Source organism: Anolis sagrei, chromosome 4, assembly GCF_037176765.1.
Source record: "Anolis sagrei isolate rAnoSag1 chromosome 4, rAnoSag1.mat, whole genome shotgun sequence".
In the NCBI taxonomy this organism is placed as follows: Eukaryota; Metazoa; Chordata; class Lepidosauria; order Squamata; family Dactyloidae; genus Anolis; species Anolis sagrei.
Genome location: NC_090024.1, coordinates 244,960,962 through 244,974,872, shown reverse-complemented (window position 1 = coordinate 244,974,872; position 13,911 = coordinate 244,960,962). Strand labels below are relative to the sequence as shown.

The following is a 13,911-nucleotide window of genomic DNA, read 5'->3' as shown; positions in this document are numbered from 1 at the left end:
AAGGCAGAGACATCTCCAGCTCATCCCCTGTTTGGGTATCAGCCAGCACGTCAACGACTTAAATCAAGACATAGTTTTCTTAGATCTACAGAGACACTCGCTGGAACACCCCAGCAAGCGAGAGTCCAAAAGTGGCAGGCCCAAACCCAGCACCTCAATTCATGGGTGATACCAGATGAGAGACTCCCCGCTGGGCACTCAGAAGACTGGGCGACTTGGAAGGCGCTGAACAGACTGCGCTCTGGCACCACGAGATGCAGAGCCAATCTTAAGAAATGGGCCTACAGGGTGGAATCCTCGGCATGAGAGTGCGGAGAAGAGCAAACCACTGACCTGTTCAGTTGCAATGCACCCTGAGCCCTGCCACATGCACAAGGGAGGACCTTCTTGCGGCAACACCAGAGGCACTCCAAGTGGCCAGATACTGGTCAAAGGACATTTAACCAAATACCAAATTTGCAAAATCTATGTGTTTTTTTCTTTTTCTTTTTAATCTGTGTGTTTGTTTTTCTCTGTTAGAATTGTAATACAATGGTTGCTGATGACACGATAAATAAATAAATAACATTAAAATTAAATTAAAATTTGTGCTTGTCCGGCTGTACCAGGAGCTCCAACTTCCTTTTCTTTCTTTGAGAGTTTGCATGTATTCCAAAGTTTCATGCATTTTGCAATAAGGTGGCTTCCCTTGGTTTGCAGCCACCTGCCTGTCATCGTTGGGTTTTTTAGTTCCGCCCCTTTCCCCAGGGTTCAGGAAGGAAAGGGAGCCATTTAGCTCAGTCTTATAGTTGAAAGCTTAGCTACAGGACGTGAATCAGCTCCACCTGTAGAGAAGCTTCGTTTCTTATAAAATTCCGGGGGAAAACAGTTCCAAAGGACTCCAGCTGGAGAATCTACAAAGCCTTGACTGGTAGGTCTACTCGGGACCCAAGAAGCAGTTTGGAGCCGGGAGTAGAGCCCACACCAGCAAAGTTTAGAAAGTAGATTGCCCAAGGAGGGGTTAAAAGGGGTTTTCCTCTTAAAGAAAAGAAACAGTTCACGAAGCCAGTTGCCTGTCCCTTGTGGACAAGATTAAGAAAGCCACCAGTTGATTCAAAGCCTTGAAGTATTTGTTTAATTTGTTGAAGATCTAAGAAGTATTTGATTGTTTGAAGACCTAAGCATTAATAAAGGACTTTGTTAAACCTTTCAAGCTTCTAAAGACTCTGTTTAAGGAAATCCTTAGGGCCTCTCACTTGAGGCACCTTGGCTTCCCACTGGGCACAAAGAGCACGTCCTGTTCAAAAGCCAATTGCTATAGACCCAGCGCGTGACAGCACAAAATGGTAGATGACAGGGAGAGATGGAGAGAGAAAGAGAAAAAAAGAAAGAAAGATAATAGATAGAGGGATAGATAGATAGATAGATAGATAGATAGATAGATAGATAGTCAGATGATAGATAGAGGGATAGATAGGTGGATGGGGAGAGAGAGGGAGGAGGGAGGGAGGAAAACATAGAGGGGTAGGTAGAGATAGAGGGATAGATAAAAGGATAGATAAATAGTTAGATAAATAGATAGACAGATGATAGAGGGATAGATAGATAGATAGATAGATAGATAGATAGATAGATAGATAGATAGAGGGATAGGTAGAGGGAGAGATAGATAAATAACTAGGCAGATAGATGATAAATAGAGGGATAGATAGGTGGATGGAGAGAGAGAGAGAGAGAGAGAGATAAAGGGATAGGTAGAAGGATCGATAGAGGGCGAGATAGATAGATAGATAGATAGATAGATAGATAGATAGATAGATAGAGAGGTGGGGGGAGGAAAAGATAGAGGGATAGGTAGAGGGCGAGATAGAGGGATAGATAAAGGGATAGATAAAGGATAGATAGATAGATAGATAGATAGATAGATAGATAGATAGATAGATAGATAGATAGATAGATAGATAGAGAGGTGGGGGGAGGAAAAGATAGAGGGATAGGTAGAGGGCGAGATAGAGGGATAGATAAAGGGATAGATAGATAGATAGATAGATAGATAGATAGATAGCCTGATGATAGATAGAGGGATAGATAGATAGATAGATAGATAGATACTAGATAGATAGAGAGATAGATAGATAGATAGATAGATAGATAGATAGATAGATAGGAATAAATGGAGGGATGGGTAGAGGGAAAGATAGATAGATAGATAGATAGATAGATAGATAGATAGATAGATAGATAGATAGATAGATGGATAGAAGGATAGAGGGATAAATAGATAGACAGACAGGACAGATAGAGGGATAGAGAGAGAGACAGACAGATAGAGGGATAGGATAGGATAGGATAGAGGGATAGATAGAGGGATAGATAGAGGGATAGATACGAGACAAAGAAGATGAGAGGGAGGGAGGGAGAGACAGAGAGAGAGAGAAGAGAAAGAAAGAAGATGATGAATAGATGGCCATTTTCAAGGTGATGCTCTTGTCCCAAGATTCCCCTCCTCTGTATAAAAGGGACAGGCCTACAGACTTGGTGCCATGATTTTACTTGCTTGTCAGAGTTTCCAAGGCCCTTTCCAATGAGCCTGTTGTTTTGCTTACCCGGCAGGAACCTACAAGTGGACTCTCTTATCTGAGAGCCCAGCCGTGGGTCCATCCCTGTTTGTGTAGCAGAGATTAGACACAGTCAGCAGGAAAGCCTAGGAGCTCTCCATGGAGTCGCACTCCCCAGTTTGGGCCCCAGAGAAACACTATGCAGCCCCATTACAAGCACACTCATTTTTCTTTCCCTGCCATGGAACTGTCCTACAGAATACTGGGATTTGTAGTTTCGAGGAAGGGTTTACATATCCCTACTGCAGCTCAGGACTGTATCTACACACCCATAGTTCGATCTCAGTTTAACTGTTATAGGTGAGCCAAACTCACCTGCCCGAAGTTCCAGGGGATGGAATAGATGAAGTCTTTGGATCCTTGGTAGATGTGTCCGTGTTGGGTCAGGACATATTCGACGCAGGCCTCTTCGCTCTCCATGTAGACAGTGTCATCTGGGCAAAGAGGAGAAAGATACGGATGGAAGAGCATGAGGGAAAACGAATGGACAAAGAGAAGAGATAGGGATCAAGGCCGAAGTGTTTTTAGTTTTGCATATAGAACCAAACATTCATTGTGGCACTCGATCCTATTGCGGACTTGGAGGAAGAAAGAGAGGAAGAAGGAGAGGGAAAAACACAAAAAGAAAGAGGAAAAAGAAGAAAAGGTGAGTAGGAAGAGGAGAGGAAGAAGAAAAGAAGAAGGAGAGGAGGAGAGTAAAGGTGAGAAGGAGAAAATATGAAGGCAGAAGAAGGAAGATGAGGAGGTGAGAATGAGGTGAGAAAGAAGAGGAGGAGGAAGGAAGAATATGGACATCAAGACCAAGACAAAGATGAAGAAAAAAAAGGAAGAGGTGGAAGAAGAAAGCAAGGAGAAGATGGAGGAAAGGGAGGGTGGAAACACAAGAAAAGGAGATGGAGGAAGAAAGGGAAGAAGGAAAAAGGATAAGAAAGTGGAGAAAGAGGGGAGAAGAACGAGGAGGAGAAGGAAGATGAAAAGTAAGAAAAAAAAGAGAAGGAGGAAGAAAAGGTAACCAGAAATTGCTCATATTTCCAGCAAGGGCATTTTGTTCCCAAGTGCTGTGTGACTTTTGATATGTCATTTCAAAATTGTTCTCCTGGCCCTTAAACAGCTCCTTCAAAGTTCGGACTGAAACCCAGAGCAGATTCACCACCCCTTCCTTCCCATCTCCACTCTCAGTGTTTTTTTCCCTTTGACATTTTGGGCCTCTGCAGGAATCTTTTGCAAGTCTTCCCTGGAGACTAGGACGCGGAACAACAGCTTCAAACTACAAGAGAGGAGATTCCATCTGAACATGAGGAAGAACTTCCTGACTGTGAGAGCCGTTCAGCAGTGGGACTCTCTGCCCCGGAGTGTGGTGGAGGCTCCTTCTTTGGAAGCTTTTAAACAGAGGCTGGATGGCCATCTGTCAGGGGTGATTTGAATGCAATACTCCTGCTTCTTGGCAGAATGGGGTTGGACTGGATGGCCCATGAGGTCTCTTCCAACTCTTTGATTCTAGGATTCTATGATTCAAGGGAGGAAATGGTCAGAGGGTCAGAGAGTCATAAGTTCAGCGAAACCACAAACATATAGCAGCCATGAGCATTTTTTTTCCACATCAGCTGAAACCAGAACCATATTTCACCCTCGTCTCTCTCCATTCCCTTCCACCCACTTTCTCATTCTTACATCCCGTGGCTCTGCTTTATTTTAGGATATAAATCTCTCTGGGTGCATTGCATCCTTCGGAAAGGACGGCAGGAGGAAAAATTGACCTTTTTTGCAAGTGGGTTGCTGAGAAGGAATGCAACTTCCTCCCGGCAAACTGCAGTGCAAATGTTTGTCCGAATTTCCCATGGCGATAAATGAGTGATGTCATGTCCTGATAAAACTGTGAAGACAAGCATCCAGACGGGTTACGGTCGGTGTCTGGATGGACCCTGTGAATGTCTCTTGCAAGAATGTGACGAGAAGAGGAAGGCGGCCAAGGATGGAGTGGGGCGGATTTAATGCCTCTTCTCCTCTTTGCATCTAAAGAAGTGGGTTGCAAACCATTTCATATTCCCTCCTTTTCTTGCAACCAAAGAAGTTCAATGTATTTCAACAGGGAGGAATGTAAAATACTACACTTCGGCAGTAAAAATGAAATGCAGAGTTACAAGATGAGGGACATTCGGCTTGAAAAAAGTCCATGCGAAAGACTCTTATGATTTCATCATACGCAATAAAATCAGCTCATTCCTCAATTTCATAGAATCATAGAATCAAAGAGTTGGAAGAGACCTCCTGGGCCATCCAGTCCAACCCCATTCTGCCAAGAAGCAGGAACACTGCATTCAAATCACCCCTGACAAATGGCCATCCAGCCTCTGCTTAAAAGCTTCCAAAGAAGGAGCCTCCACCACACTCTGGGGCAGAGAGTTCCACTGCTGAACGGCTCTCACAGTCAGGAAGTTCTTCCTAATGTTCAGATGGAATCTCCTCTCTTGTAGTTTGAAGCCATTGTTCCGCGTCCTAGTCTCCAAGGAAGCAGAAAACAAGCTTGCTCCCTCCTCCTCCCTGTGGCTTCCTCTCACATATTTATACATGGCTATCATATCTCCTCTCAGCCTTCTCTTCTTCAGGCTAAACATGCCCAGTTCCCTAAGCCGCTCCTCATAGGGCTTGTTCTCCAGACCCTTGATCATTTTAGTCGCCCTCCTCTGGACACATTCCAGCTTGTCAATATCTCTCTTGAATTGTGGTGCCCAGAATTGGACACAATATTCCAGATGTGGTCTAACCAAAGCAGAATAGAGGGGCAGCATTACTTCCTTAGATCTAGACACTATGCTCCTATTGATGCAGGCCAAAATCCCATTGGCTTTTTTTGCCGCCACATCACATTGTTGGCTCATGTTTAACTTGTTGTCCACGAGGATTTCCTGCATAGAGAAGTATAAAAATGCCTCATTTAAAATGTGATGGGAATTTCCCCTCGCCTATCTGTCAAAATAATGATGATGACACTATGAAGGGAGGAGCTGAGATGGGCAGCATTGATTCCTTTCTTCCACCCTTACCTTTTTTTGAGACTGAAGAAGTATAGCAAACATTCAAAGATATTCAAAACATCTAGGAGAAAGTTGCAAGCATGCAAATCATGTGCTTCTTCTAGTGTCTCTGTAACCTTAGAGAACTCCCTCTTTCAACATTCTCAATTGCCTCTCTGATGCCCCTGCTGTGCTGTCAGGCTTTTGTTTTGCCTATCAAAAGGCTAGCAGAGAGAGATATATAAGAGAGCTAAAGCTTACTTTCCCTTGTCTCTCCTGTTCTTAATTCTGCAACATAAGAATAACTCCTCTATATATATTGTGAGAAGAGGCGGCCCTAGGGAATTTTCAACAATAAGCAAAAAGTATTTTGGCAACCCCCTCCCAAACAATCACTGATATATATTTTCTGTTCGTCGTGGGAGTTCTGTGTGTGATATTCCATCATTGGTGGAGTTCAGAATGCGCTTTGATTGTAGGTGAACTATACATCCCAGTAACGACAACTCGCATATGTTGTCTATTTCCCCCCAAGAGTGCCTCAAGAGCGCCCCTGGGCAAAATCAACTATACTGCAAATGCTTACTTTGTGTAATGGGTTGAGCCACCCCTGGTTGTGAGTTTTTTGGGCTGTAAATTGAACTCCTGAGATTACAAAGTTTTTCAAAAAAGAAAGACAACGGGGGAGGGACAGTGGGGAAAACAAGTCTTTACTATGTGATGGCAAATCAAATGGATACATCTTAAATAAGATCTTCTGTTTAATTTCAAAACGGGGTGTGGCGAAGTTTAAGGGAAAACCAACTCTCCCCAATGCTTGGCTTATCCTGTGAGATTTTTTTTTGGTCGTGTCAGGAGCGACTTGAGAAACTGCAAGTTGCTTCTGGTGTGAGAAAATTGGCCATCTGCAAGGACGTTGCCCAGGGGACGCCTGGATGAATTGATGTTTTTATCATCCTTGTGGGAGGCTTCTCTCATGTCCCCGCATGAGGAGCTGGAGCTGATAGAGGGAGCTCATCCACCTCTCCCCAGATTCGAACCTGTGACCTGTCCTGTGAGATGAAGTCCTTAATGGACCACAAGCAGCATGGGAGTCAATAGTGTGATGCGGCAACTAAAAAAACCAATGTGATTTTAGGTTGCATCATTAGGAGAATAGTATCTGGCTCAAGGGAAGACAAAAGTCTTTTCTTCTGGTAAGACCTCACTATGGATAATCCTGTGTCCAGCTCAGATTGCAGGAAAAAGAGCTGTCACCTATATATTAGGAAGAATATTGAGTAAGAGCTATTCAAGAGTGAAGCATAGAATGCTCGGAAGCATGGTTGGGTCTTCTCTGCTGGCTATCCAACAGAATTTGGATGGACATCTGACAGGAAGGATAGGATTGTGTCTTCCTGCTCGGCAGAACTGGGTTCGGTTTGATGGACCTTGAAGTTCTGTCCTACGCTAGGATTCTAAGATTCTATAAAGGGGGTTGCAACCCATTTTGTTTCTCTTCTTCTTTATTTGGGTCTGCATCCAAAGAGATGGGTTGCAAACAACTAAGCAGCTGCTAAAAGAAATCTGTTGGTCTTAAAGGTCCCTTAGACCTCTTTCAGGAGAGCAATGTCCAGTCTTGATAAAATAGTCAAAGTAGAGACATCAGACTGGCAACAAAGATCCCTTGCCTAGTCAAAGCCATGGTCTTCCCTGGAGTCACCTACGGATGTGAGAGCTGGACCTGAGGGAAGGCTGAGCGAAGGAAGAGAGATGCTTTTGAGCTGTGGTGTTGGAGGAAAGTGCTGAGAGTGCCTTGGACTGCGAGAAGATCCAACCAGTCCATCCTCCAGGAAATAAAACCCGATTGCTCATTGGAGGGAAGGAGACGAGAGACAAAGTTGAAGTCCTTTGGCCACATCATGAGGAGACAGCAAAGCCTAGAGAAGGGAATGATGCTGGGGAAAGTGGAAGACAAAAGGAAGAGGGGCCGACCAAGGGCAAGAGGGATGGATGGCATTCTTGAAGTGACTGGACTGACCTTGAAGGAGCTGAGGGTGGTGACGGCTGACAGGGAGCTCTGGCGTGGGCTGGTCCGTGAGGTCACGAAGAGTTGGAGACGACTGAACGAATGAACAACAACAGACCTCTTTCTCGTTTTTCCAGAACAGACTCGCAAGCCTTGAGAATGAGATGGTTCGTGTTTTGGCTGCTGAATGCATTTAATTCTCTTTCTTTTCCTTATTGGGTTTCACCCATGTTATCTTCTAAAATCTATGGTGTGCATGTCTGTACCTTCAAGTTGTTCATGGAGACCCCATGAATTTCTCTGGGTTTTCTTAGGCAAGGAAGATTCACAAGTGAGTCAAGTAACCCACTTCCTTCTTTCTTTCCTTCTCCTGCAATTTTGGATTTCTGGAGAGCTGGCACTGGATCCGATGCCATTAGAGGTGAGTTTGCTCCACGTTTCAGTCCACGAAGTGCTGAGCTCTTTCCCCAAAGTAGGGCAGTGCCTTGAACTTTAACTCATCTGAGGCTTTAAACGAGGTATGGGCAAACTTGGGCTCTTCAGGTCTTTTGGACTTTAACTCCCACAATTCCCAACAGCATAAAGTCCAAAACACCTGGAGGGCCCAAGTTTGTCCGTAGAATCATAGAATCATAGAATCAAAGAGTTGGAAGAGACCTCCTGGGCCATCCAGTCCAACCCCATTCTGCCAAGAAGCAGGAATATTGCATTCAAATCACCCCTGACAGATGGCCATCCAGCCTCTGCTTAAAAGCTTCCAAAGAAGGAGCCTCCACCACACTCCGGGGCAGATAGTTCCACTGCTGAACGGCTCTCACAGTCAGGAAGTTCTTCCTCATGTTCAGATGGAATCTCCTCTCTTGTAGTTTGAAGCCATTGTTCCATTGCGTCCTAGTCTCCAAGGAAGCAGAAAACAAGCTTGCTCCCTCCTCCTCCCTGTGGCTTCCTCTCACATATTTATACATGGCTATCATATCTCCTCTCAGCCTTCTCTTCTTCAGGCTAAACATGCCCAGTTCCCTAAGCCGCTCCTCATAGGGCTTGTTCTCCAGACCCTTGATCATTTTAGTCGCCCTCCTCTGGACACATTCCAGCGTGTTTGTTTTAAACCCAGAAGAGATTGAATGACCATCACAGAATCATAGAACTGGCACATGATACAAAGTGGGCCAGAAGGATGCGATGCCGCTACTCATTGGCCAAACTGAGCCCCTCCAGAGGAGACCTACCTGGACTCCAGGGATTGAAGAGAAGGACGAACTCTCCCAGGTCGAAGCTGGACCCTTGGCCTTCCGTGGAGACGTCTACGGTGAGGCGGTAGCGGCCGATGCGGGCGTCCGGAGGAGGAAAGACGAAGAGGGTCAAGGAGGAGCCATCCTGGCCTTCCACAGCAGAGCTCCATATGGTCTCTTCCAGGGAGCAAGAGAGAGGGAAGGAGGACTTGGTCCCAGATGTCTCAATGGGGCAAGGACCTGCAGGAGGAAGGAGAAGCAGGAGGAGAAGGGAATGAAAAAGAAAAGGAGAGGTTGAAGAAAACGAGGAAGGAGAAGAAGGAGAAGGAAAGGAGGAGGAAGAGAAAAGGGGGAGAAGGCAAAGAGAAGTAGAAAAAAGAGAGAAGAAAAGAAGAACAGAGCAAGGAGAAGGTAAGAAGCAGGGAGATGAAAAGGAGGAGAGGATAGAGAAGGAAAGAAGGAAGAAGAAGAGGAAGAGGGAAGAGGGTGAAGAGAAGGAGGACAGAAGAGAAAAAAGAGAAGATAGCAAGGAGGAGGAGAAGGGAAGGAGGAGAAGTAGGAGAGATGAGACAAGGGGAGGATGAAAAGGAGAAGAGGATGGAGAAGAAGGAAAGGAGGAAGAAGATGAGCAAAAGGGGAAGAGGGCAAAGAGGAGAAAAGAGAAAGGAGAAAAGAAGAAGAGAGCAAGGAGGAGTCGAAGGGAAGAAGGAGTAGAGATGAAAAGGAGGGGAGGATGGAGAAGAAAAGGAGGAAGAAGACAAAAGGTGGAAGATGGTAAAGGAGGACAGAAGAGAAAAAAGAGAAGATAGCAAGGAGGAGGAGGAGGGAAGGAGGAGAAGTAGGAGAAATGAGACAAGGAGAGAATGAAAAGGAGAAGAGGATGGAGAAGAAGGAAAGGAGGGAGAAGATAAAAAAGGGGAAGAGGGCAAAGAGGAGAAAAGAGAAAGGAGAAAAGAAGAAGAGAGCAAGGAGGAGTTGAAGGGAAGAAGGAGTAGAGATGAAAAGGAGGAGAGGACGGAGAATGAAAGGAAGAAGAAGAAGAGGAAAAGGGGAAGAAGGTAAAGAGAAGGAGGAGGGAACAGAAAAAAGAGAAGAGAGCAAGGAGGAGAAGAAGAGAAGAGAGATGAGACAAAGAGAGGATGAAGAAGAGGAAAAGAGGATGGAGAAGAAGGAAAGGAAGGAGAAGAAAAGGGGAAGAGGGTAAAGAGGAGGAGAGAACAGAAAAAAAAGAAGAGAGCAAGAAGGAGAAGAAGAGAAGAGAGATGAGACAAAGAGAGGATGAAGAAGAGGAAAAGAGGATGGAGAAGAAGGAAAGGAAGGAGAAGAAAAGGGGAAGAGGGTAAAGAGAAGGAGGAGAGAACAGAAAAAAGAGAAGAGAGCAAGGAGGAGGAGAAGAGAAGAGAGATGAGACAAAGAGAGGATGAAAAGGAGAAAAGGGTGGAGAAGAAAGAAAGGAGAAAGAAGATGAGGAAAAGGGGATGAGAGTGAAGAAAAGGAGAAAAGAGAAAGGAGTAAAGAAAAAGAGAGAAAGGAGTAGGAGGAGGAGGAGGACAGATGAGACAAGAGGATTAAAAGGAGGAAAGGATGGAGAATGAGAAGGAATGGAGGAAGAAGAAGAGCAAAAAAGGGGAGAAGTGGAGAAGGAGAAAAGAGAAAGGAAGAAGAGAGCAAGGAGGAGAAGGAGGAAGAGGAAAGAGGGAGAGAAAGAGGTTAAGAGGAGAAAGATAGGGGTAGAGGCAGAATAAGAGGAATGTTGTTAGCACAGTGTTTTTGCCTTCTTTCTTTCCTTCTTCATTGCCTTGTGGGCTGCAAGGTGATACAGAAATACTTTTCAATAAATAGGTAAATCGCCCAAAGCAGCGCCAGACAGGGAGGTTTGTCAAAGCGTTGATTTTGTCCCTTGGAGAAATGCAAAGGCGTCAAAAGGAAAAGCAAACATCGCCATGTCAATAAATGAAATGCTCATCTCAAGGGACCCCCGCTCAAACATGAGAGAGAGCGCTGGCAAGCATTTCGGCATGTTTTGCTGATGTGCCCTTTTCCTGAGACGAAGCATTGGATGCACATTGCCTTCTAAGGCGATTTCCAAATCACTGGGTTGTTGTAGGTTTTTTCGGGCTATATGGCCATGGTCTGGAGGCATTCTCTCCTGACGTTTCGCCTGCATCTATGGCAAGCATCCTCAGAGGTAGTGAGGTCTGTTGGAACTAGGAAAAGGGGTTTATATATCTGTGGAATGACCAGGGTAAGACAAAGTACTCTTGTCTGTTGGAGAGAGGTGTGAATGTTTCAACTGACCACCTTGATTAGCATATAATGGCCTGACAGTGCCTGGAGCAAACTTTTGTTGAGAGGTGATTAGATGTCCTTGTTTGTTTCGTCTCTGTTGTTGTGCTGTTCTAATTTTGGAGTTTTTTTAATACTGGTAGCCAAACTATCTCCAGACCCACCAAGAAAATCCAACCAATGCTCCGTTCAGCAAAGGACAAGAGGGATCCTCTCACTTCTGCGGGAGTCTACCGTGTACCATGCAGCTGTGGACAAGAACTCTACAGAGGGACCACCAAACGCAGCTTTGCCCAAACACGAATCAAGAAACGTGAAAGGCACTGCAGACTAGGTTCTTGTGGGGTTTTTCGGGGTATAGGGCCATGTTCTAGAGGCATTTCTCCTGACATTTCACCTGCATCTATGGCAAGCATCCTCAGAGGTAGTGTAGACTCCTTCAACCAGAGAAGTCATCCATAGCTGAGCACCTGATGAACCAACCTGGACACAGCATATTATTTGAGAACACAGAAATGCTGGACCACTCCCACAACCACCATGTCAGACTACACAGAGAAGCCATTGAAAAACACAAGAAGCATGTGGACAATTTCAACAGAAAGAAGGAAACCATGAACATGAACAAAATCTGGCTACCAGTATTAAAAAACTCTAAAATTACAACAGCACAACAACAGAGAGGAAACAATCAAGGACATCTAATCACCTCTCAACAAAAGTTTGCTCCAGGCACTGCCAGGCCATTATATGCTATCAAGGCGGTCAGTTGAAACATTCACACCTAGCTCCAACAGACAAGAGTCCTTTGTCCCACCCTGGTCATTCCATAGATATATAAACCCTTTTTCCTAGTTCCAACGGACCTCACTACCTCTGAGGATGCTTGCCATAGATGCAGGCGAAACGTCAGGAGAGAATGCCTCTAGACCATGGCCACGCTTTTCTTCCTTGTAAGTGCAAAGCAAGCCATTTAGGCAGGAAAACTAGATGTCATTGCAGTGTGCATCTACACTGTTGAATCTGATGCTGTTTGATACCACTTTAACCCCCATGGCTTAATGTTTAACCTTGGAGAAGTTGCACCTGTAAAAGATTCTGATCAGAGACCAAGTGAGGAGAAGGAGGCTCTCCTGATGCATCCTTGGAACGTAAGCAACCTTTTCCTGGCTTGTCTGCAATGCAACTGAATTAAAATTCCACTCCTAAACATTCTTGGCCAATTCCCACTTGAGCTTTGCCCCGGTCACCCTGCCCAGTTTGCATTATAGGAAACACGGCAGCATATTTGACGGAGGGAAAGAAATAACATAACGTCCAGTGCTTGTGTTGAAATCCACTCCCATCCAGCAGCTGCATGACAACATCCCCGAAGGTCTCCAAGTTCTGAAGCTGCCTTGGAGGAACACCAAAACTTTGTCCTCAGAAGCAAAACAACAATAACAATAATATAAAATCACCTGATCCTTTGCAACAACATCAGAGAACAATATTGAAATCTCCACCATTTCTTTGGAGAATAGTCTGGTTACTAGATGTACTGAATTTTATGATCTATGTTGTATTTTTGGTGTGTAGCTCTAGGTTACAATATGGCTGATAGGGAAGAATTGGCTCAAATAGGGTTGCAACAGTGAAGGCAGGATTAATTAGCATATGTGAAGCCGATTGGTCGTATGTAGATGAGAGTACGCCAGGATTTGAAAAGGCCGCTGAGCCAGAACTGATCATTCTAAAGGGGCAGACTCAAGTTTGAAAGAAGCAGTTAGAGTTTGTCAGTTGAAAAAGAGAAGTGGGAAGAGTTAGAAACCTCGGTTAGAGAGAAGCAGTCAGGAAAATAGAGCTCAAGGTTTAAGGAAAAATAAGAAGGTGCCAGTGTGGCCTAAGTCAGAAAATAGTTCAGCCAAGGGTATATGAAGAAAGTAACATATTTGTTGATGTGAGATAGTGATGGTTTCATAAGGAAAGTTAACTGAGTGAATGATACTGAATGTAAGACTCGAGATTGTAACAAAACACAAATGTAACCATAAAGCATTGGAACCAGAAGCTATAAATAAACTTTGTTACTTTGTTGCTTACCGGAGTGTCTCAAGCATGTGATATAAAGTACAAAGGTTTAACAGCTCACAAGAAAGCCCCAGCCAATATAAAAGGGAAACTGCAGCAGTACAAGGCGGTAAAGGGATTTAGAAAGGAAATTATTTTTCCCCTCATTGAGTCAAGAAGAAAGGCACTTGTAAAAGGACAGAAACAGAGTATGTCCCAGGTATTAAAGTGGTGACAGAAAACTACATATGTGGTGTGGCATTACGTATTCAGTTATGTGCAATGTTATGCCCCACACTAGACCTCCAAGTCTCTCCATTTTATTGTGTTTTGTCTCTAGGCAAGAGGCTAAAATTCCATGGCCGAGGACAAGAAAGGCTACTTTGTCGCTTGGAGACTATCTACTTGTAACCACTGCTTAGTTTCAATTGATTTGTTTGTTTATTTATTTATTTCTGACATTTATGTCCCATCCTAACTCGACCTCCGCAGAGGAACTCAGGGCGGCTGACAACAAAAGCATAAATATTTATCTATACAAATAAAAATGTAATGGGTTGTTGTAGGTTTTTTCAGGCTATATGACCATGTTCCAGAGGCATTCTCTCCTGATGTTTCGCCTGCATCTATGGCAAGCACCCCCCTCACAACCTCTGAGGATGCTTGCCATAGATGCAGGCGAAACGTCAGGAGAGAATGCCTCTAGAACATGGCCATATAGCCCG

At 44.5% G+C, this 13,911-nt stretch overlaps 1 protein-coding gene across 2 annotated transcripts in view; it reads right to left on the bottom strand.

The window, feature by feature from the left end:
• LOC132772959 (protein-glutamine gamma-glutamyltransferase 2-like) overlaps positions 1-13,911 on the bottom strand; it is an 84,920-nt gene that overhangs the window by 32,967 nt on the left and 38,042 nt on the right. For both annotated transcript variants that reach the window (XM_060771808.2, XM_067468295.1), the window contains 2 exons: positions 8,849-9,091; positions 2,913-3,031 (listed from right to left, as the gene is read on the bottom strand). In XM_060771808.2, coding sequence (XP_060627791.2) covers positions 2,913-3,031; positions 8,849-9,091 — 362 coding nt within the window. The remainder of the gene's footprint in view (positions 1-2,912; positions 3,032-8,848; positions 9,092-13,911) is intronic.